The sequence below is a fragment of the Dendrobates tinctorius genome, unplaced genomic scaffold, assembly GCF_039654945.1.
Source record: "Dendrobates tinctorius isolate UK_male_01 unplaced genomic scaffold, ASM3965494v1 ptg000155l, whole genome shotgun sequence".
NCBI lineage: Eukaryota > Metazoa > Chordata > Amphibia > Anura > Dendrobatidae > Dendrobates > Dendrobates tinctorius.
Genome location: NW_027361822.1, coordinates 7644023 through 7670010, shown reverse-complemented (window position 1 = coordinate 7670010; position 25988 = coordinate 7644023). Strand labels below are relative to the sequence as shown.

The 25988-nt window shown below is 42.1% G+C and overlaps 1 protein-coding gene across 5 annotated transcripts in view; it reads right to left on the bottom strand.

Annotated features, from left to right (window-relative positions):
* The window catches only part of LOC141050968 (uncharacterized), a 162417-nt gene that overhangs the window by 47428 nt on the left and 89001 nt on the right, over positions 1 to 25988 (bottom strand). For 4 of the 5 annotated variants that reach the window (XM_073547730.1, XM_073547729.1, XM_073547728.1 and 1 more), the window contains one exon: positions 20230 to 21691. In XM_073547730.1, coding sequence (XP_073403831.1) covers positions 20538 to 21691 — 1154 coding nt within the window. In that variant the 3' untranslated portion in view covers positions 20230 to 20537. Of the gene's footprint in view, positions 1 to 20229; positions 21692 to 25988 lie in introns of those variants that run through there. The other variant, XM_073547731.1, reaches the window with a different exon arrangement.

Below are 25988 nucleotides of genomic sequence, written 5' to 3'. Positions count from 1 at the left end.
TGGTTAAATACTATGTAAACCTATTTTTCCTCAAGGTGATACAAGTGCTTCTCACATAATTAGAATATGATCAGTTCTTCAATACAAAAAGTGAATCTCCTATATTATATAGAGCAGGGTTCCCCAACTCCAGTCCTCAAGGCCCACCAACAGATCATGTTTTCAGGATTTCCTTTGTATCGCCCAGGTGAAGCAATTATCACCTGTGAAATACTAAGGAAATCCTGAAAACATGATCTGTTGGTGGGCCTTGAGGACTGGAGTTGGGGAACCCTGATATAGAGTCATTACTGAGTGATCTATTCCAAGTGTTTATTTTTGTTAATGTTGATGATTATCGCTGACAGCCAATGAAAACACAAAAGTCATTATCTCAGTAAATTAGAATACTTTATACCACCAGCTTGAAAAATGATTTTACAATCTGAAATGTAAGTTCAGTAAAGGCACTCAATACTTAGTTGGGGCTCCTTTTACATCAATTACTGCATCAATGTGGTGTGGCATGGAGGCGATTGGCCTGTGGCACTGCTGAGGTGTTATGGAAGCAGTTATGTCTATTGGTCATGAGTGGCTTGACACAAGGAATGCGACACTTGTAGCCCATGTCGTGGATACGTCTGTGTATGGTGGCTCTTGAAGCAATGACTCCAGCAGCAGTCCACTCCTTGTGAATCTCCCCCATATTTTTGAATGACGTTTTCTTAACAATCCCTTCAAGGCTGCGGTTATCCCATTTGCTTGTGCACCTTTTTCTACCACACTTTTCCTTCCACTCAACTTTCCATTAATACGCTTGGATACAGCACACAGTGAACAGCCAGCTTCTTTAGCAATGACTTTTTGTGACCAACCCTCCTTGTGGCGTGTGTCAGTGACTCGAGTATCTATGGTGCAATTCACATGTCTGTATTTTTACACAGACCCTACGTCTGTGCGATACACACAAAGACATGTATGTTTTTTCCCAGCAGCATGGATGAAAAGTGCCAATAAGGTCTGCAGGTCAGTGAAAAGCCGTACGCTGTATGTATCCCACACTGCAATGTATTGGAAAAGCCTCGTAATTAGTGTTGAGCATTCCGATACTGCACATATCGGGTATCGGCCGATATTCGCTGTATCGGAATTCCGATACCGAGTACCGATATTTTTTCAATATCAGATACTGGAATCGGAAGTCCCCATAATGCAATGAGCCACTGTTGTGGCTGTGATTGGCTGCTGAAATGATGTCATCATGATGCACCGTATGTGCGCATCATGATGCGCGGTCTGTGCCGACAGACGGGGGTCAGTACGGGCCTGCCGGGGGCCTGTGCCGCCTGCCGGGGGTCTGTACGGGCCTGCCGGGGACTTGTGCCGTCTGCCCGGGGTCTGTACGGGCCTACCGGGGGCCTGTGCCAGCTGCCGGGGGTCTGTACGGGCCTGCTGGGGGTCTGTACGGGCCTGCCGGGGGTCTGTACGGGCCTGCCGGGTGCCTGTGCGTGTGTGCAGGCATCGTCCGATGGGACTACAAGTCCCATCGGGCGATGCCTGCCACAATGACAGTGATTGACACATTAGTCAATGATGGGACAGTAGTAGACCCATCATCCAGCTAATGTGTTGAATGTAAAAAAAATATATATATCCACATACATACTACATTCATACATGCTACATTCATAAAACATACATACATACAACATTCATACATCATACTACATATATACTACATTCATACATACTACATATATACTACATTCATACAACATACATACTTCATATATACTACATACATGCTACATACATACTGCATAATACATACATACTACATATATACTACATTCATACAACATACATACATACAACATACATACTACATATATACTACATATATACTACATTCATACAACATACATACATACTTCATATATACTACATACATGCTACATACATACAACATACATACTGCATAATACATACATACTACATATATACTACATTCATACAACATACATACATACTTCATATATACTACATTCATACAACATACATACTACATACATGCTACATACATACAACATACATACTACATATATACTACATACATACAACATACAGACATACTACATATATACTATATTCATACAACATACATACTACATACATATATACTACATTCATACAACATACATACTACATACATACAACATACATACAACATGCTACAGCCATACAACATACATACTACATACAATACATACATACTACATATATACTACATTCATACAACATACATACATATAGTACAAGCTACATACATACTACATACAACATGCTACAGACATACTACATACAATACATTCATACAATACATACATATAGACATACAATACATATAACAGAGTACATACTCACCAATACTTGACACTTTGATCACTGAAGCCAGTGTCATCTGTGGAAAAATATGAAAATAACAAACAAGCAATATACTCCCTGATCCGCAGAAATCCACGAGTGTCCCACGCCGATTTCCCGTGGAGAACAGCAGCATCAGCTGATGCGACCGCTCTCTACGGGGCTCCAGGAATACAATGACGGTAGGTAGGTATCCTTCCGCATTGTATTCCTCCGCCACTGTAAAAAAAATAGTCCCTGGTCTCACTTTATGGCAAAAGCTGCGTGGGAACTTTTTCACACAGCAATGCCAAAAGTGAGACTAGGGACTATTTTTTTACAGTGGCGGAGGAATACAGTGCGGAAGGATACCTACCTCCCGTCACTGTATTCCTGTAGCCCCGTAGAGAGCGGTTGCATCAGCTGATGCTGCTGTTCTCCACGGGAAATCGGCGTGGGACACTCGTGGATTTCTGCGGATCAGGGAGTATATAGGTTGTTTGTTATTTTCATATTTTTCCACAGATGACACTGGCTTCGGGATCAAAGTGACAAGTATTGGTGAGTATGTACTCTATGTTATATGTACTGTGTGTCTATATGTATTGTATGAATGTATTGTATGTAGTATGTATGTTGTATGTGTGTTGTATGTCTGTAGCATGTTGTATGTAGTATGTATGTTGAATGTAGTATGTATGTTGTATGTATGTAGTATGTATGAATGCAGTATATATGTAGTATGTATGTATGTTGTATGAATGTAGTATATACACTCACTGGCCACTTTATTAGGTACACCATGCTAGTAAGGGGTTGGACCCCCTTTTGCCTTCAGAACTGCCTCAATTCTTCGTGGCAGAGATTCAACAAGGTGCTGGAAGCATTCCTCAGAGATTTTGGACCATATTGACATGATGGCATCACACAGTTGGCGCAGATTTGTCGGCTGCACATCCCTGATGCGAATCTCCCGTTCCACCACATCCCAAAGATGCTCTATTGGATTGAGATCTGGTGACTGAGGAGGCCATTTGAGTACAGTAAACTCATTGTCATGTTCAAGAAACCAATCTGAGATGATTCGAGCTTTATGACATGGCGCATTATCCTGCTGAAAGTAGCCATCAGATGTTGGGTACATTGTGGTCATAAAGGGATGGACATGGTCAGCAACAATACTCAGGTAGGCTGTGGCGTTGCAACGATGCTCAATTGGTACCAAGGGGCCCAAAGAGTGCCCAGAAAAAATTCCCCACACCATGACACCACCAGCCTGAACCGTTGATACAAGGCAGGATGGATCCATGCTTTCATGTTGTTTACGACAAATTCTGACCCTACCATCCGAATGTCGCAGCAGAAATCGAGACTCATCAGACCAGGCAACGTTTTTCCAATCTTCTACTGTCCAATTTCGATGAGCTTGTGCAAATTTTAGCCTCAGTTTCCTGTTCTTAGATGAGAGGAGTGGTACCCAGTGTGGTCTTCTGCTGCTGTAGCCCATCTGCCTCAAAGTTCGACGCACTGTGCGTTCAGAGATGCTCTTCTGCCTACCTTGGTTGTAACGGGTGGCAATTTGAGTCACTGTTGCCTTTCTATCAGCTCGAACCAGTCTGCCCATTCTCCTCTGACCTCTGGCATCAACATGGCATTTCCGGCCACAGAACTGCCGCTCACTGGATTTTTTTTCTTTTTTGGACCATTCTCTGTAAACCCTAGAGATGGTTGTGCGTGAAAATCCCAGTAGATCAGCAGTTTCTGAAATTCTCAGACCAGCCCTTCTGGCACCAACAATCATGCCATGTTCAAAGGCACTCAAATCACCTTTCTTCCCCATACTGATGCTCGGTTTGAACTGCAGGAGATTGTCTTGACCATGTCTACATGCCTAAATGCACTGAGTTGCCGCCATGTGATTGGCTGATTAGAAATTAAGTCTTAACACACAGTTGGACAGGTGTACCTAATAAAGTGGCCAGTGAGTGTATGTAGTATGTATGTATGTTGTATGAATTTTGTATATATGTAGTATGTATGTATGCTGTATGAATGTAGTATATATGTAGTATGTATGTTGTATGAATGTAGTATATATGAAGTATGTATGTACTATGTATGTTGTATGAATTTTGTATATATGTAGTATGTATGTAGTATGTATGTATGCTGTATGAATGTAGTCTATATGTAGTATGTATGTATGTATGCTGTATGAATGTAGTATATATGAAGTATGTATGTATGTTGTATGAATGTTGTATATATGTAGTATGTATGTAGTATGTATGAATGTTGTATATATGTATGTTTTTTTTTTTACATTCAACACATTAGCCGGATGATGGGACTACTACTGTCCCATCATTGGCTAATGTGTCAATCACTGTCATTGTAGCGGGCATCGCCCAATGGGACTTGTAGTCCCATCGGACAATGCCTGCACACACACACAAGACCCCCAGCAGGCCCGTACAGACCCCCGGCAGCCGGCACAAGCCCCCGGCAGGCCCGTACAGATCCCCGGCAGCCGGCACAAGCCCCCGGGCAGGCCCGCACAGACCCCGCCCGCACACACAGACACGCACAGTGTCCGCCCACGCACCGCCCACACTCTTCCCCCCTCCCGAACTGGATGTGCAAGTAAAGAAAGGGTTTTTTTTAATTCCGATATTTCTGTCCCATTGACTTGAATGGGACTTCCGGTATCGGAATCGCCGATACCCGATACTTTTTTGGGTATTGGGCCGATCCAATCCGATCCGATATTTCTCAATATCGGATGGTATCGCTCAACACTACTCGTAATATATTTCTTTATCCGTAAATGAAAACCATGAATGACACACTGATTGAAAAAATGGACACATGGTCCTACATTGATGATACACTGATCCAAATAACTGATGACACTGGTACTATTTTTTGACGTGAGTGTTTAACCCCTTCACACCGAAACCTGTTTTCACCTTCCTGACCAGGCCAATTTTTTTAATTCGGACCACTGTCACTTTATGAAGTATTAACTCTGGAACGCTTCAACGGATCCCGCTGATTCTGAGACCTTTTTTCGTGATATATTTTACTTTATGATAGTGGTAACATTTCTTTGATATGATTTTCGTTTCTTTGTGGAAAAAAAATGAAATTTTTGCATTTTTATGCCCTTAAATCAGAGCGTTATTTCACAAGAAATAGTTATTAAATAACATTCCCCACATGTCTACTTTACATCAGCACAATTTTTGTAACATACATTTTTTGTTAGGCAGTTAGAAGAGTTAAAATTTTACCAGAGATTTCTAATTTTTCCAACAAAATTTTCAAAATCATTTTTTAGGGACCACCTCACATTTGAAGTGACTTTGAGGGGCCTACATGACAGAAAATGTATAGTTATCTATTTTACTCACTTATATAGCGCCATTAATTCCACAGCGCTTTACAGACATTATCATCGCTGTCCCCGATGGGGCTCACAATCTATATTCCCTATCAGTATGTCTATGGTATATGGAAGGAAACCAGAGAACGCGGAGGAAACCCACGCAAGCACGGGGAGAACATCAAACTCCTTGCAGATGTTGTCCTTGGTGAGATTTTTGGAATGTGGAAGGAAAAGATGAACATTTAATATTTTGTACAAAAATTTAACTTTATATCCAATTTTTTTAATTTTTGTAAGGGTAACAGGAAAAAATGGACCCCAAAATTTGTGCAGTTTCTCCTGAGCATGCCGAAAACAACTGTTTGGGCTCACAAGGGTCACCATATTGGAAACTAGACTCCTCAGTTAACTTATTTAGATTCGTGGTGAGCATCTTGAACTGCCAGGTGCTTCATAGCAGTTTAGAACGTTGAGCCATGAAATTAAAAAAAAAACACATTTTTCATACTAAAATGTTTTTTAGCCCAACATTTGGCCTTTTTTACATGGGTAACAGAAGAAAATGGACCCCAGAATTTGTTGTGCAATTTCTCCTGAGTATACAGATACTCCATTTGTGATTGAAAACTGGTTTGAAGGTGTCATGTCACATTGGTAGAGCCCCTGAGGTGCCAGACAAGCAGAACCCCCCATAAGTGACTCTGTTTTATAAACTACACCTCTAAATGAATTAATCTAGGTATGCAGTGATTATATTGACACAGGTGTGTCACAGAATTTTATACCATTAGGCAGTGAAGAAAAAATAATTAAATTTTTACCATCGAGATTTTGTGCTAGCCCCAGAATTTACATTTTTATACTGGGAAATGGGGCAAAATGGCACCAAAATTTGTTCAACAATTTCAGCTCAATGTGGAAATACCCCAAATGTGGCTGTACAGTACTGCTTAGCCCCCCCCCCCTGAAGGACGGAGCTCTATTTTCCTCCTGGAGCACAGATTTTCCTAGACTCCATATAAAGAGCCCCTAAGTACTAGAAAAGAAGAATCCCGCCTCAAGTGACCCCATTTTGGAAATTATACCCCTTTGAGAATATATCTACAGGTATAGTGTTGTTTTTGACTCCCTGGGTGTTATCCAAAAACGAGCAGTAGTGGATGCTGCTGAGTAAACATTGCAAACCAGTACATTATAGTGTCCAGTAGGTTGTGCCCAGCTCATGCATCTGGAGACATTCATACGTAAATTTGGCAAACTCTTATTGCTACTAAAATGCCAAGTATGTGGACGCTAAATGTGGTTTAGACACACTGAAGCTCAGAAGGGAGAAGGGCATTTGGATTCGGGAGCACAGAGTCTGGTGAAATTCTTTGGGAGGGCAAGGAGCCATTTTGCTTTTCCAGAGCCTTTGTGGTACCAGTAACATGGAAGCCCCCTATATTTTCATTAACAGATGATGGACCTCAGTGGGGACTTGCTTATTATGTGGATTGAGTTGAAGCTTTTATTGGGAACATTTTACTTAACTCTAGGATCACATTTAGTACACTTACTTTGGGATTTCTATCTAAATTTCCAAGGGACGTGATTCAGATGAAAGCCCAAAGAGATCCATTTACTATAATGAGGCAGCAGAGTTATTCTGAACTCTGTCTGGCCTCTGTTCAGCATTGTCCTTCTTTTCACAAGTGCACAAAACTGTGGCTGACTGTGCTTTTATGCAGACGGACACAGATGATCAGAGGTCAGATGCCGTCCACAGTGACTCCATCTGCCTCATTATAGGGAATCTTCCTCCGGGGGTTCCGTCTGAATAAGCTATTTCAGAGATTTATACAGAAACCCCAATATAAGTGCTCAGTATAGAGTGTAAGGTAAATGGGAGCCAAGCGTTACCGCAATCTTTGGGAGGCAGAATAAACAAATCAACAGCTGGGGAAGAACTTGTTTTTCTACATTTTTTACGCCGTTCCTTGCATAGTATAAGTGATTAGACAACTTTATTCTCCGAGTCAGTGCGATTTACCTGATTTATATTGGGTTTTTATTTTTGGAAATTGTCACACATTGAAACTCTTTTTATTGCAAAAACTAGTTTTTGCATTCCCATAGTTAGACAGCTATAATTTTTCCATATTTCGTCCGACAGCGTCATACGCCAATTTTTTTGTTGCGGGACGAATTTACTCTTTTATTGGTACCATTTTTGGGCACATAGAAATTTATTTTTTATGCTTTTATGCTGTACTGCATATGGTAAAATTAGTAAGGCAGGTTTATTCTTCAAGTCAGAACAATTACAGCAATACCACATTTATAATATTTTTTTCATGTTTTAGCACTTTTTACACAATAAAAAATATTTTATAGAAGAAGGAATTATTTTTGCATCACTTTATTCTGAGAGCTATAACTTTTTTTTATATATTTCTGCTGATGGAGCTATATAGCGGCTTGTTTTTTGCGGGACAAGATTACTTTTTCAGCAGTACCATTTTTATTTACAGTTCTTGGCCTTTTTTCAGAGAATATGGTAACACCAAAACGTTTTCTCCACTCATGGTTAGTGGTTGGGTGAAGCCATTTATTGTCAAACTGAAATACTGGACTCTCTGAAAACTAGCGGTGTGGCTGTTTCAAAATGCACAATAAGGAGGTACTTGAAGAAAAATGAGCTACATGGTCGAGTCGCCAGAAGAAAGTCATTACTGCGCAAATACCACAAAGTATCTCGCCTATAATACGCAAAACAGTTCAGAGACAAGCCTCAAAACTTCTGGAACAAGGTAATTTGGAGTGATGAGCCCATAATTGAACTTTTTGGCTACAACCATAAACGTTACATTTGAAGAGAGGTCAACAAGGCCTATGATGAAAGGAACACCTTTCCTACTGTAAAGCATGGAGGTGGAACGCTAATGTTTTGGCGAAGTGTGAGCTACAGAAGCACAGGAAACTTGGTCAAAGTGAAAGGAAAGATGAATGCAGCACATTATTAGCAAATACTGGAGGTAAATTTCCAATCAGCAGCCTGGAAGCTGCGCACGGGACGTACTTGGATGTCCCAACATAACGATCCAAAACCCAAGGTCAAGTCGACCTGTCATTGGCTACAGCACAACAAAGTGAAGGTTCAGGAGTGGCCATATCAGTCTCCTAACCTCAATATCATTGAGCCACTCTGGGGCGATCTCAAGCACGCCGTTCATCCTAGACACCCCAGGAATTTACAGGAACTGGAGGCTTTTTCTCAAGAAGAGTAGGCATCTTTACCATCTGAGAAAATAAAGAACCTCATCCACAACTACCCCAAAAGACTTCAGGCTGTCATTGATGTTAGAGGGGACAATATACGGTATTAAGAAATGGGGTGTGTGAACTTTTGATCAGGGTCATTTGGATGTTTTGGGTTGTCATTATGATTTAAAAAGAGAAAACACAGTAGTTTGACAATAAATGGCCTCACCCAACCACTTACCATGAGTGGAGAAAAAGTTTTGGTGTTATCTTTTATATTCTCTGAAAAAAAGACCAAGAAAGCAACAAATCTGCTGGGGTATGTAAACTTTTGAGCACAACTCTATGTACTGTACTCCAAAGTATCAAAGACAATTTCTTATTTGCTAAATTGAAAAATGTGTTTTTTTCTGGTTCAAGAAGTAAAATTCCTGGGTTATATCTTGTCCTCTAAAAGTGTCCGAATGGACCCCCCAAAAGGTTCAAACTATTAAGGAGTGGGAGCAACCCAAGTCCCTGAAAGCCTTGTAGCATTTCCTTGAGTTTGCAAGCTATTGTTGCCAATTTCTAAAACATGTGTTTAAGATTTCCAAACCCCTGACTGACTTGACCAAGAAGGGGGCAAATGTGGTTAATTGGAAGCCTGAGACAATTTGCGTCTTTGGCTGAAGTTTTACTGTTTCAGCTTGATCTCTTGAGTGTCCCTTTATTGCAGAGGTTGACACCCCTCAGTCAAATCAGAAAAAAGAAAAAAATTAAGGATTGCACACCTTTACTATTAAATGAATGTACTGGTGCAAAAATACGCTATGTGGCCAAAATATAAACAGATCCGTAAACTATCCGTCAGCACACTGCAATTAATAAATACATGAACTTCACTATTACTGTAAATGTTAAAACCGTAAGGTACTTATAATTCCTTGTTTAAAGAGCTCAAAAGCCATCCAACCACGTCAAGGTGTTCCTAAATATGGATGGTCCCTATCACTAATGAATCACTAATGACATACCTCTCCATGTGCCAATCTAGGCCTCATCTAAATGAAGTGAAAGAAAACCAGGAATAACTTCCAATTAACTTTGTCAGGGAAAGAAGGCATGGCTTGGCAGGCATGTGAGGCAGATGCACTACACCTCGCTCCTGCTTCCAACTCTTAAAAATCCTGATTTACCAGCCTATAGACCTGCATCTGGAGGAGTTAAATGGCGGCATACCTGCACTGTTGTACCTCGGTGGCTGACAAGGGGAAGATTTGCTGCTGTCCTGACATGACCCGTAGCAGAAAAACAGAAAGAACAGAAGTCTTGGAAAACTGCATTTCTAAGGCTAGTTTCACACTAGCGTTTTGGAGCGCAGCGACGACCTGCACACGGCCGCCGCTAAGCCCCGCCCCCTGCCGCGCCTCCGCCGGTAGCTCCGCCCACCGGCGCATGACGCTGCATGCGCCCTGCGTCCCCTATCTTCATCACAGAGGGCGCAGGCCGTGCGCAGTCTGCGCACAGTCTGCATTTGGCGGCGCATGCGTCCTTTTGACGGTGCGCCGACCTGCGCCAAACGCAACCTGCTGCAGTTTGGTTGCGTCGGCGCACCGTCAAAAAGGCGCATGCGCCGCCAAACGCATACTGCGCACGGCCTGCGCCCCCTGTGATAAAGATAGGGGACGCAGGGCGCAAGCAGCGTCATGTGCCGGTGGGCGGAGCTACCGGTGGGGGCACGGCAGGGGGCGGGGCTTAGCGGCGGCCGTGCGCAGGCCGTCGCTGCGCTCCAAAACGCTAGTGTGAAACTAGCCTTAGATGGCGCCAGACACTGCTACTCCCTCTCATGACAAGGCTCTAGATGCCTCCCCTGGAAAGCTTGAAAGATTTATTAGAGTCCCTGCGACTCCTCTGAAGTCTCTCACCCTTGGAGAAAAAGTTAACCCTGTGGTGAATGGGACAGAGCTATAGCCGGAGGTTGAAGACCCCACCAACACAGGCATCATGGGGCCTGGCTCACAGAATGCCTACAATTAACCCATCATTTATAGAGGCAGAAGAACCTGCCACAGAGGTATGTGCAGATGCCTTAATGTCTGTAAGTTTGTCTGCAGAAACAACCCTGCGAGACGTGTACACTGCAGTGACTGTCTAATAAAACGCTAGTTTCTCTCAGTGAGCACATGTGAGGTTTAAGGGGAATCTGTCACCCTATTTTTGCCTATCAGCTGCGGCCACCGCCATCAGGGGCTTATCTACAGCATTCTGTAATGCTGTAGATTAGCCCCCAATGTAACCTGAAAGAGAAGAAAAATGAGTTATATTATATTCACCCAGGGGCGTTTTGGGTCCGGTGGGAGTCGCAGTCCGGCGCCTCCCATCTTGCAGCGATGATGTCCTCTTCATTCCTGCCCATCGCGGCTCTGGCGCACTGCTCTGCCCTGTTGATGACAGAGTACTGCAGTGCGCAGGCGCTGGACCTCTTCCGGTGCCTGCGCACTGCAGTAATGTTTCCCCATGGGCCCTTTAAGATTCCTGAAGATGTGAAAATGACCTCTGCAAAGTATATAGAGTTTCTGACTGACAACTTTCTTCCATGGTATAAAAAGCAATAACATGCCTTCAGGAGCAAAATCATCTTCATGCATGACAATGCACCATCTCATGCTGCAAAGAATACCTCTGAGTCATTGGCTGCAATGGGCATAAAAGGAGATAAACTCATGGTGTGGCCACCATCTTCCCCTGACCTCAACTCGATACACTGGGTGCAGAATTATTAGGCAAATGAGTATTTTGATCACATCATCCTTTTTATACATGTTGTCCTACTCCAAGCTGTATAGGTTTGAAAGCCAACTGCCAATTATGTAAATCAGGTGATTTGCATCTCTGTAATGAGGAGGGGTGTGGTCTAATGACATCAAAACCCTATATAAGGTGTGCTTAATTATTAGGCAACTTCTTTTCCTTTGGCAAAATGGGTCAGAAGAGATTTGACGGACTCTGAAAAGTCAAAAATTGTGAGATGTCTTGCAGAGGGATGCAGCAGTCTTGAAATTGCCAAACTTTTGAAGCGTGATCACCGAACAATCAAGCGCTTCATGACAAATATCCAACAGGGTCACAAGAAGCGTGTTGATAAAAAAAGGCGCAAAATAACTGCCCATGAATTGAGGAAAATCAAGCGTGAAGCTGCCAAGATGCCATTTTCCACCAGTTTTGCTATATTTCAGAGCTGCAACGTTACTGGTGTATCAAAAAGCTCAAGGTGTGCCATACTCAGGGACATGGCCAAGGTAAGGAAGGCTGAAAAATGACCACCTTTCAACAAGAAACATAAGCTAAAATGTCAAGACTGAGCCAAGAAATATCTTAAGACTGATTTTTCTAAGGTTTTATGGACTGATAAAATGAGAGCGACTCTTGATTGGCCAGATGGATGGACCTGAGGCTGGATCAGTAAAGGGCAGAGAGCTCCACTCCGACTCAGACGCCAGCAAGGTGGAGATGGGGTACTGGTATGGGCTTGTATCATCAAAGATGAACTTGTGGGACCTTTTCGGGTTGAGGATGGAGAGAAGCTCAACTCCCAGACGTACTGCCAGTTTCTGGAAGACAGCTTCTTCAAGCAGTGGTACAGGAAGAAGTCGGTATCGTTCAAGAAAAACATGATTTTCATGCAGGACAATGCTCCACAGCGTGGCTGACCAGTAAAGGTCTAAAAGAAGAAAAAATAATGACATGGCCCCCTTGTTCACCTAATCTGAACCCCATAGAGAACCCGCATAAAATGTGAGATCTACAGGGAGGGAAAACAGTACACCTCTCCGAACAGTGTCTGGGAGGCTGTGGTGGCTGCTGCACGCAATGTTGATCATAAACAGATCAAGCAACCGACAGAATCTATGGATGGAAGGCTTTTGAGTGTCATCGTAAAGAAAGGTGGCTATATTGGTCACTGATTTTTTTTTGTTTTGTTTTTGAATGTCAGAAATGTTTATTTCTAAATTTTGTGTTTACCTGGTGAAAATAAACAAGTGAGATGGGTATATATTTGGTTATTATTAAGTTGCCTAATAATTCTGCACTGTAATAGTTACCTGCACAAACAGATATCCCCCTAAGATAGCCAACTCTAAAAAAAAAACCACTCCAACTTCCAAAAATATTAAGCTTTGATATCTATGAGTCTTTTGGGTTGATTGAGAAAATAGTTGTTTTTCAATTATAAAAAGAATCCTCTCAAATATAACTTGCCTAATAATTCTGCACCCAGTGTAGAGAACCTTTGGAGTATCATCAAGCAAAAGATCTATGAGGGTGGGAGGCAGTTCACATCAAAACAGCAGCTCTGGGAGGCTATTCTGACTTCATGCAAAGAATTACAAGCAGAAACTCTCCAAAAACTCACAAGTTCAATGGATGCAAGAATTGCATATCAAAGAAGGGTTCCTATATTAACATGTAAGGCTGGTTTCACATTAGCGCATTTTCAGCGCGCGCACGGCCGGGGGTAGCTCCGCCCCCGAGCCGGCTCTCTGCCCGGCGTGCCCGCCCCTTCCTTGTAGCGCCGCCTCCTAGCGGACAGCGGCGCCTGCGATCGGCGCACCCTATCTTTAGTTTGATTTTGGCGCGCACGGCGCACCGTCAAAAGTGCGCAGCGCAGGTCAAAGCGCAACTAGCGCACGGCCTGCGCACGATCGGCGCACCCTATGCTAAAGATAGGGTGCGCCGATCGCAGGCGCCGCTGTCCGCTAGGAGGCGGCGCTACAAGGAAGGGGCGGGCACGCCGGGCAGAGAGCCGGCTCGGGGGCGGAGCTACCCCCGGCCGTGCGCGCGCTGAAAATGCGCTAATGTGAAACCAGCCTAACTTGGCCTGTTAGGATGTTTTGGAGTTAAATAGCTTTTTTGTTCAGTGAATGTGACCTCCTAATGCTGAAAATTCCACAAATGAGCATTTTCAGTTCTTTAAAACAAATCAAATGTTTAGACATTCTGCTGTGCCTAATAATTTGGAACAGTGCATTTTGAGTTTTTATTCATTTTGGAGATTATACTTTTATCATTGGGAGATTTCAATAAAATTCGAAGTATACTCTAATGCAGGGGTGGGGAATGTGCGGCCCGTGATATCATCTGGTGCGGCCCACAGCCACTTTGCCCGTTTTTTGGCCGCGGGCCCTTTAATTCTTCAGAGAACTCAGACACGGACTCGGTTCCCATCACAACTGTGTCTAATCAGCAAAGCACATGCGCTGAGTGACATCATATCTCCCCCCACTCCTGGGGGGGGACTCGTTCCAGTGAGTGAGCTGCTCGCAGTCAGAGGCGCCTCCTGCCGACACCGTGGCTCCTGCCCGGCCTCCTCCCGAGTATCGCGTGAGTACGAGTATGTGCTGTGCCCCTCATGTCGGGCACCGCTCAGGATGGCAGTCGCTCTGCTGTCTAATTCTGTCACCTTCCAGCTCTGAGGGGTCACTGCTATTCCTGGGAGGCAGCAGCTGGTGTGTGGAGGTGTATTGCCTCCCCTCTGCCCAGATTTGTACTCATGGTCAGCTCCAAACCAGGGACAGGTGGCTCTGGGGTGGCATTGCCGGCTCATAGAGCTATCTGGATATGAATAGTGCCCAAGGTAGTCATTAGGTATTGCTCACCATAGGCAGCAATCGCCACTCTGGGAGCCTCTGTGCCAGCTGCTGTACTCTGTAGTTATTAGCTTGGAGGCAGCGGTCCAGCGGAGCTAGGTGGATGTGTAGGGGGAGACTCGATTGGTCCAGCGAGGTGTGTGTGTGGGGGGAGGATGCATCGGTCTATCGGAGCAGGGTGTGTGTGGGGGGGGATACACCTGTCTTTTGTGCACCCTCCCAGCCAAAGCAAAGGGGAGAATGTCTCAGCCTGGTAACCGAGGTAAGAGGAGCCCAAATTGTGGAGTTTGCAGTGTGCAAATGCAAAATCCTCCTGGTGCATATCAGAGTGCAGGCAGCTAGGGGCTAGTGCATTAGTAAGTTTGAGCCTTCCCTGCTGCAGATGCATTTCCTTTTTGCTGGCTGCCCTTCTGTAGAGTTCCTGCAAGGCAGGGTTTCCATGCAACATGTCTGGAGATCACCACTCTTAGGCCATGTGCACACGATGCAGATATCCAGCGGATCCGCAGCGGATTTTACCGCGCAGAAACGCTGCATATCCGGATTGTGATGTACAGTAGCATGTTAATCAATAGAAAAAAAAAACCGCTGTGGATTTTTCCGCGCGGTTTTCTTGTGGTTCAAAATATGCAGCATGTCACTTCTTTTGTGTGGTTTTCCACCTTCTCCATTCTCCAAATCCGCAGGGGGAAAACCGCACAAAAACCGCAACAAAAAAGGAAGAAATCCGCAGGAAAAATGCGGGTCATTTGACCTGCGGATTTCTTCAATTCTGCGCAGAAAAATCCGCAGGGCAAAAAAGTACGTGTGCACTTAGCCTTAGTGCAAGCTGACATGGCTGCACTGGCATGCATGCATCTCTGCAAAAACTGCACAGCCCACTGCATCTTGTCAGTCAGCAAGCAACTGGTTAAAAATTCCATGCACGCTTAATTTAATATTTTTCTCTTTTTTTTATATTGCATTTTTTTTCATAGTTGCAGCTTTAGGCATTTACTACTTAGCATTTTTCTTATTTTTTGCATGCTCATTTGTGATGTTATTTTGCGAAGTTGCAAATTATTTCTTGTGCACTTTTATATTTGCAGGCATTTTACTATCATTTTTTTAAATATTTTTTTTTTATAATTTTGCAGTTGCATTTTTTTCTTGCAAGTTATTTTGTATTTGAATTTTACTAACTGATGCAAGCTTAGAAAACCAGTTGGGAGTAGCAACATCATCAATACCTCCCAACATAGCAGGCCTCACCAAAGAGAAGTCCTTCCAGCCATCACATTAGGTGGGAGTTATTTAAAGGGAACCTGTCACCAGGTTTGGCCGATACGGGTTATGGCCACTGCCTTTCGGGGATGATGTTTAGTTTTCTATATTGCTGCATATCTGCCCCCGATCAGATCTGTAAGAGAAGAAAAATAACTTTTTTTATATTCACATGGGGGGGCAGTCCGATGGGCGTCTGGTCCTGATCCGGTGCCTCCCATCTTTTTACGATCCCAGTCCTCCTGCTTGCTTCATGTGGATGACACATCCCTGCATCATCCACAGTCTCCCGGGAATCACGCTCCTGCGCAGGCGTACTTATCTGCCCTGTTGATGTTTCCCATCCACTGCTCCCACACAGTTGGGGAAATTACAAATTTCCCAGAATTTTTCTGCATTTTCCTGCCATATTTCCGTGGTGGGTGGGGAGATAAATTTATGATGAAGCACGTCCCACAAAGCCCAGTAAGTGTCTGCAACAATCCCAGAAAGGGTGGAAAGGCCAATCCAGAACTGGAAATGGAGCGATGATAGGCTCTCTCCGGTAGCCAGGAATCTGCCAAACAGAGAAAGAAAAAATTTTTTTAGGAATAATAATATTAACGACAGGGGTTTGGACAAAAAAAAGGACAGAACAATAATAATTATGACAGACATTTATTTTTAAATATTACGTACCTTAGTGTCACCAGCAGACGTTCCTCAGCTGGAATAGCTCTACGGAGCTGTGTGTCCTGTCTGCTGATGGCTCCTTCTACATGAGCCAGCAATTCCTGGAAGCTCTTTTGAGACATCCTCGTGTAGGCAAAATATTTGTCCGGGTTTTCACGAAGCTCACTGAATAAGGAGTGGTAGGCTCCACGGCTCTCCTGGACTTCAAGAATGGGGTGTTGCCAAAAGCGCCGAGGCCATCTTCTTCTCTGTCTTTATCTTTCCCTTTCTTGCTCACAAGCAAAGGCAAGAGCCAATTTGATATCCAAATCCAGCTTAAAATAGAAACTCTCCTTGGAAATATCCATCATGACGCAGGATACAGGCTCAAAATCTGCTGATTTCAGCTCTACAAGGGTTTATATAGCGAAATCCCGTGAAACACACCCAATGGGGGTGGCTTGTGTCCCAGAAAATCTCCTGGAAAAATTTTTCCAAATGGGAAGCACGCGCATAAAAAAACGCAAACACATGCAAAAACGCATAAAAACACAGCATTTTTTTTTATTTCTTGCGTAAGATGATGCGGCTAAAACCGCTGCGTTTTTATGCGTTTGCATGCGTTCATGGTTGCGGACGAAACGCTGTGGACTAAACCTCAAATGTGAACTTAGCCTAAAATAGACACTTGGTGTCGACTTCCATTGTCCGTAATCGGGAGAGGCAATTGGATAAAAATGATTCTCATGCCTCATCTTTTATATCTCTTACATAATACCCCAGTATTACACTTATTTTCCACCATAATTTGCAAAATAAATCTTGGCAAATCAGACAAGGTGAATTTCTAGATTTGTTTTCTCATTTTGACGCTTATATTTGTGGTCTATCGATGATGTCTGCTGGGGGCTGGTATTCTCAGGCTGGTAAGGGGTCATGGATATTGCCCCCCCCAGCCTAAAAATAACAGCCCGCAGCTGCCCAGAAAAAGCACATTAGATTAGCAGTGGGGTTCATATTTGTGGGGCTGATGTCCTTTTTATTGTCAGGTGACATCAAGCCCACGGCTTTGTAATGGAGAAGCGTCTACATGACATCTATCCATTACTAATTCTATAGTTGTATAGGAAATAAAGACACAGCAAGAATAAAGTCCTTTATATATATATAAAAACGAGTGTGTATCGACGATGATGTCATAATAGGTTACAATGGTGACGGTTATGTCATAATAGGTTGCCATGATGACGAGAATGTCAGAGTGGTTGCCATGGCGAAGATGATGTCATAATGGGTATATGGGCACGAAACTATGGGATGGAGAATGTGTGATGGATATATGAGCACGGGACTATGGGATGGAGGATATTATGATGGGAATATGGGCACGGGACTATGGGATGGAGGATGTGTGATGGGTGTATGGGCACTGGTTCGCCCATCTCTACTCCTGAGGACTGCAGTGAAGTGGCGCAGGCTGCTCTCTTTTTTCCATACCCCAGGCATCCTGGATGCCTGCAGTTTGCTTCACTAAAGACACCCCTGACCTTTGAGAGAAAATTTTCAGGGGTTAAAAAGTCGTCTTGTATGCCGGAAAATACGGTATATTAAAAGAAATGCCCTAAAAGAAATTATAGAGATATGGGAACAATGGTTATCTACTCTGGGGATTGCATCGGTAAGCCTTCTCAAACACTATGATAGACCATCTAGATGTACCATTCATTGTCATAAACCTGTAAAAATCTCCTAACTCATCTCAGATCCCTAACTCATGCACCCAAAGTGTTAGATTTTGGTTCTGGGAAACAAAGGGGTCCTAGATAACTATATCTAAATGCTGAGATTCTCTGTATTTTGGCACAATACACGAGTAGTCAGATGGTATTCATTTATATTTGCATTCATGTATGTAAACAGTAGTAAGCAAATGATGATACCTACGATGAATGTTAAGGTGAACCATTTTGTATTTGGTTTGTAATGACATACATGATTTTTTTATTTGTGTGTTTGTTCCATTTAGTTTTGATTGTTTCAAAAAACAAAATCAAAATGTGAATATATCTTGATATTTTTCACAATAAAAAAATGATATGGCTGAAAAAAAAATAACGTTGTCTGGGAAAGATTAAGGGTTCAACTTTGTCCATGCGCCTTCATATTCATGAAAATTTTTTACCTACTGAAAGACATTATGACATCAATAATTGTTGTGAGTTCATTTTCCCCTTCACCATTGAGATCTGATAAACTCCCTCTTCTGGAGAAGGAAGGTAGTGAGGCTGATTACCAAGCACCTGGGCAGGATGATGATGACTGGGTGACGGGGATTACTGACTGGATATAAGGCAGCCGACGCCCTTCTGCCTTGCTGGTGATCTCTCTGAGGGATTCTAGGAGACCAGTCTGATTCCTGCTCCTCAAAAGCTAAGTTTTCTGCTCTACTTTTTGCATTTGTGTTTTTGTTTTGCATTGTTTTCCTTGATTTCTGCCATTCCCTGCTGGGGTGAGCTGAATTCCATTTTGCTCTGTCTTCAGAAAATACCTGAGTACTGATATAGTCTTTTTGAAGCCTAGCGTCTTCAGGGCTTTTTTCCCTATCAGCTGTTGGCTCTTTTTTGATAGGGTTTTGGCGGATTACAGACAGCAGCTTTTCTATCCTGTCCTATCTAGTTAGCTTGGGCCCCATCATTTGCTCAGCCTATCTTTCTATCTGTGTGTTTTTTCATCTTGCTTCACCGTCATTATATGTTGGGGGCTGCCTATTGCTTTGGGGTCTGCTCTGGGGCAGTTTAGATTTCCCTTTCTGTCTTTAGGCTATGTAGTTCTCCGGCTGTGATCGAGGGGTCTAGGGCACCGTAGGAACCCCCCACAGCTACTGCTAGTTGTTGTTGATAGGTTCAGGGGTCTGCAATCTGATAGCTGCCAGCTGCCAACTTCTCTGGTTTTCTGGACTTAGCTAGTATTTCTGTTTTTGCCTCCTACGGTGACTCATTCATAACAGATAATCATGAATTTTTGGCAAGTGGGCCTTCGGTCAACCAGGAACCTTCCTCAAAGTTGGCAAACATTAAGGCTGTGTGCCCATGCTGCATTCTTTTAAGCGTTTCCGCAACGTTTGCGCCGGCTCAAACACTGCATAAACGCTTAAAAGAAGCTTCAATTTCATTTGCATGCGTTTTTTGCTTTTTGTGCCAATGCATGCGTTTTTAACCGCTCAGGAATCGATTAGCAGCTAAAAACGCAGCATGCTCATTAATTTCCGCATAGCCTTCCCCAATGTTCCCAAAAAACGTGTGTCAAAAAACGCATCAAAAACGCGCGTCTTTTTTGCAGCATGTCAATTCTTTGTGCGGATTCCGCAGCGGTTTTACACCTGCTCCATGATCAGGTGTCAAACCGCAGGGCAAAACCGCAGGTTAATCCGCAGATAAACCGCAGGTATTTGACCTGCGGATTTTGCAAAATCTGCGTGGAAAAATCCACAGCACAATCCGCAACGTGTGCACTTACCCTAAGTCGCAGTTATTATGGTATTATAAAATCTGACTTCTATTTAGAATCAGCTAAAAAAAACTCAAGCCTAGATAAGCTAAATGGGCTTTATTTTCTATATTTGATTTTGTTGTAATATTTATTGTCAAGTATTAAAAAAAGTCATGGACTCAGAGGACAGACACATAAAACTACAACTTTATTAAAGCAGAAGCGTAGCCTCATCATAAATATGTAGTTAATTTTGGGCATCTGCACATAGAGGATGCCCTAGAGTTCCAAGAGGTACATTGAAGAGTATAGTATATGCAAATGTAAACTGTTTTATACACAATTTTTTTTGCACATTTGCTTCTGAATAACAAATATCTATTACTAATTTTTAACATTTTCCATTAACTAGTTTCTTTCCCTTTTAAGTGTGACCTTAATTGTAACTCTCGCATGGTTTTCTTGTACAATATGTCAATAAATAGATTTAAAAAAAGCTACCTACTTTTGTGAATTCTCTGATGTTTGCCAAGTTTTGATTTTTCTGGAAAACATTTCCCACACTCTGAACATGAATATGGTTTCTCTCCTGTATGAGTTCGCTGGTGTATAATAAGTTTTGCTTTTTCTGTAAAACATTTCCCACATTCTAAACATGAATATGGTTTTTCCCCTGTGTGAGTTCTCTGATGTATAACAAGTTTGGATTTTTCTGTAAAACATTTCCCACATTCTGAACATGAATATGGCTTCTCCCCTGTGTGAGTTCTCTGATGTATAACAAGATTTGATTTACCTATAAAGCATTTCCCACATTCTGAACATGAAAATGGCTTTTCCTTTGTGTGAGATCTCTGATGTACAACAAGGTAGTGTTTCATCACAAAACATTTTCCACATTCTGAACATACATATGGCTTCTGCCCTGAGTGAATTTTTTGATGTACATCTAAAGCTGACTTCCGGTAAAATAATTTCCCACATTCAGAACATGAAAATGGTTTTTCCCCTGTGTGAGTTCTTTTATGTGTAGCAAGAGTTGCTTTGCCCATAAAACATTTTCCACATGTTGAACATGAAAATGGCTTTTCCCCTGTATGAATTCTCAGATGTGTAACCAGCTCCGATTTCTGTTTAAAACATTTCCCACAATCTAAACATGAATATGGCTTCTCCCCTGTGTGAATTTTCAGATGTGTAACAAGATTTGTTTTCTGATTAAAACATTTCCCACATTCTGTACAGGAAAATGGCTTCTCACCTGTATGAATTCTCTGATGTCTAACAAGTCTTGATTTATTGCTATAACATTTCCCACATTCTGAACAGGGAAATGGTTTCTCCCCTGTGTGATTTCTCTCATGTCTGACAAGCTGCGATTTTTGATTAAAAGATTTGTCACACACTGAACATGAAAATGGCGTTTCCCAGATGTAAGCTTTTTGATGTTCAGCACCTCTGGTGTCATTTTTATGTTGATCGATAGAAGATAGAAACTGGTGAAAAGATTCAGGTGGTAGATTTTTGCTGTGAAGGGCTGGAGATAGATCTGGGATGATGGCATGCTCTTCATGCATATCTGGTGTAATATCATGATCTTCTGCCCTTGTTTTTGATATCAGATAATCATTTGAGCTCCGTGTGATATCATCTATCAAGAAAAAAAATATTTTTCAATAACAGGACCTTGACATTTTTGTATTATCTGTAATATGTTATTAATTAGATCACACTTTTATATAAATTTTAGTAAAATTAACCAATCGAGTGTTGGCAACAGTAAACTACAACAGGAACTACCGTAACAGATTATAATGATAGGCCACTAGGGTGGCCTACTGCACTTTCGCTTCACACCACCTGCTGTTCATGGTCATTCTGGTAGTGAAGCTGCAAGATATGTGTGCAATACACGGTCACCAAGTCCATTTGTGTACATGGCTTATTAGCATTAAAGCAGTGATCCTCTACTTTAACCCCTTAAGCTCCAAGGGTGGTTTGTACGTTCATGACCGGGCCAATTTTTACAATTCTGACCACTGTCCCTTTATGAGGTTATAACTCTGAAACGCTTCCATGGATCCCGGTGATTCTGACATTGTTTTCTCATTACATATTGTACTTCATGTTAGTTGTAAAATTTCATTCATGTAACTTGCGTTTATTTGTGAAAAAAACGGAAATTTGGCGAAAATTTCGCAATTTTCCAAATTTGAATTTTTATGCCCTTAAATCACAGAGATACGGCACACAAAAAAAACTTAATAAATAACATTTCCCACATGTTTACATCAGCACAATTTTGGAACCAAAATTTTTTTTGTTAGGAAGTTATAAGGGTTAAAAAATGACCAGCGATTTCTCATTTTTGCAACACCATTTTATTTTTACGGACCACATCACATTTGAAGCCACTTGGAGGGGTCTATAGGATAGAAAATACCCAAAAGTGACACCATTCTAAAAACTGCACCCCTTAAGGTGCTCAAAACCACATTCAAGAAGTTTATTAACCCTTTAGGTGCGTCACAGGAATTTTTTGAATATTTAAAAAAAAAATGAACATTTGACTTTTTTCACAAAAAAAACACTTCAGGTTCAATTTTTTTATTTTACAAAGGGTAGCAGGAGAAATTGGACTGCAAAAGTTATTATGCAATTTGTCCTGAGTACGCTGATACCTAATATGTGGGGGGGACCACTGTTTCGGCGCATGGCAGACCTCAGAAGGGAAGGAGCGCCGCTTGACTTTTTCAATGCAAAATTCGCTGGAATTCAGATCGGACGCCATGTCGCGTTTGGAGAGCCCCTGATGTACCTAAACAGTGGAAACCCCCACAAGTGACCCCATTTTGGAAACTAGACCCCCAAAGGAACTTATCTAGATGTGTGGTGAGAACTTTGAACCCACAAGGGCTTCACAGAAGTTTATAACGTACAGCGGTACAATTAAAAAATCATATTTTTTCCACAAAAATGATCTTTTCACCCCCAATTTTTATTTTTCCAAGGGTAACAGGACCCTAAAAGTTATTGTGCAATTTGTCCTGAGTACGCTGATACCCCATATGTGGGTGTAAATTACTATTTGGGTGCATGGCAGAGCTCGGAAGGGAAGCAGCGCCATTTGACGTTTTTGGCTGGAATTGAGATCGGACACCATGTCGCTATTGGAAAACCCCTGATGTACCAAAACAGTGGAAACCCCCCACAAATGACCCCATTTTGGAAACTAGACCCCCCAAGGAACTTATCTAGATGTGTGGTGAGCACTTTGAACCCCCCAGTGCTTCACAGAAGTTTATAACGCCCGGGCGTGAAAATAAAAAAAATCGTATTTTTTCCACAAACATGATCTTTTAGTCACCAATTTTTTTTATTTTCCCAAGGGTACAAGGAGAAATTGGACCCCAAAAGTTGTTGTCCAATTTGTCCTGAGTACCCTGATACCTCATATGTGGGAGAAAACTACTGTATGGGGACACGTCGGGGCTTGGAAGGGAAGTAGTGACGTTTTGGAATGTAGACTTTGATGGATTGGTCTGCGGGTGTCATGTGCGTTTGGAGAGACTCTGATGTACCTAAACTATTGAAACTCCCAACAGGTGACCCCATTTTGGAAACTAGACATCCCACGGAAATAATCTAGATGTGTGGTAAGCACTTTGAACCCCCAAGTGCTTCACAGAAGTTTATAACGCCTGGGCGTGAAAATAAAAAAAATCATTTTTTTCCACAAAAATGATATTTTTGTCGTCAATTTTTTATTTTCCTAAGGGTAACAGGAGAAATTGGACCCCAAAAGTTGTTTTGCAATTTGTCCTGAGTAGGCTGATACCCTACATGTGGGGGTAAAACACTGTTTGGGCGCATGGCAGAGCTTGGAAGGGAAGGAGCACCATTTGACTTTTTCAACGCAGAATTGGCTGGAATTGAGATCAGACGCCATGTTGCATTTGGAGAGCACCTGATGTGCCCAAACAGTGGAAACCCCCAATTCTAACTCCAACCCGAACCCCAACACACCCCTAACCCTAATCTCAGCCCTAATCCTAACCCTAATGGGAAAATGGAAATAAACACATTTTTTTTATTTTATTATTTTTCCCTAACTAAGGGGGTGATAACGGGGGTTTGATTTACTATTTATGGCGGTTTTTATGTTTGGCAGCTGTCACGCTAAAAGACGCTTTTTATTGTAAAAATAGTTTTTCCGTATTTTGACCCATCGAGTCATGTGAGGTCTTATTCTTTGCGGGACGAGTTGACGTTTTTATTGGTACCATTTTCGGGCACGTGACTTTTTTGATCGCTTTTTATTCCGATTTTTGGGAAGCAGAATGAACAAAAACCAGCGTTTCATGAATTTCTTTTGGGGGGGTGCGTTTACATCGTTCCGCGTGTGGTAAAATTGATAAAGCGCTTTTATTCCTCGGGTCAGTACGGTTACAGCGATACCTCATTTAGATTTTTTTTTATGTTTTGGCGCTTTTATGCAATGAAAACTATTTTATATAAAAAATAATTATTTTTGCATCGCTTTATTCTGCGAGCTATAACTTTTTTATTTTTTTGCAGATGATGCTGTGTGGCGGCTCGTATGTTGCGGGACAAGCTGACGTTTTCAGCAGTACCATGGATATTTATATGCCTCTTTTTGATCGTGTGTTATTGCACTTTTTGTTCGGTGGTATGATAATAAATCATTATTTTTTGCTTCGTTTTTATTTTTATTTTTTAAAGGGGTTTGCTAAAGGGGTTAACTAATGGGACAGTTTTATAGGGCGGGTCGTTACGGACGCGGTGATACCAAATATTTGTACTTTTGTTTTTTTTTTTATTTTCAAAAAATGAATTTATTGGGGAATATTTTTTTACTAATTTATTTAGCGATTTTTGTAAAATTATTTTTACACTTTTTTTTTTTTTTTTTTTTTTTTATACTTTATTACATAGTCCCAGGTGGGACATCACTGTCCTGTGACAGATCGCTGATCTTGTACAAGGGGTTAACATGACCGCCCCTGACACATTATCACAGCTGACACCCGGCCGCGATCAGAGGCGCTCACCACGTGGGCGCCGCTGATCGCTGTGACGTACTATCCCGTCCCTGGGAATTAAGTCCCAGGGCACATGGACGGGAATAGTACTTCTCATGGCAGAAAGGGGTCAAAAGATAATGTTAATTGGCCCAAAGTACAGTAACAAAAAATTATACTCCATTTCTGAATCAAGGCAGTTCACACACTTGGCCGCAGTCTTGTCACACTTTACTTTGATAATGATGCAAAGATATCAGTTGGGAATTCAGACTAAAAAATGGATGGGCATCGCTGATGTAGTAGGTGAACATACACACCGTACATATTTTTGGGGGAAAACACAGCACATCCATGAAAATCTCCAAGCTTTACTGAGTATCCGTAACATTAAAAACCATGAACTAGGGACGGCATATTCACTCTTCCGAACCCATGATGTACATATACATCATGGGAGGGAAGACATTCTTGCAATTTTCCATAGATGTAATGCATTCACTTAACATGTCATCGCGATAGTATTGTGATGACATAGTAGAGATGACTGCTGTTACTGCCCTTTTGCCAAAGAGAGCGGTGCCATCCTCTGGCCTTCTGTGACTGGTCATTTATCATTAACTGATCAATCACAGCTTTGCAACAGCAAAGAGGCCCTCTTTCCTGCTTATTCTTATCTTTATGTATCACATATGGCTTAGTATGGCAGTCGTCTTAGTGGTGGGATTGTGAATGGTGCTGCAAAATTCTACAGTGGGAAAAACACTATAAACAACAACAAGACTAACCCCTTCCTCCTCTCTTGGTCTTGGTAAAGATGAGTGATTTTTTTTTTTAAACCGTCTTTATTGAACAATAAGCAAAAGGTACATACTGTAAATTGTTCAGAAGCATTACAGAAGATCT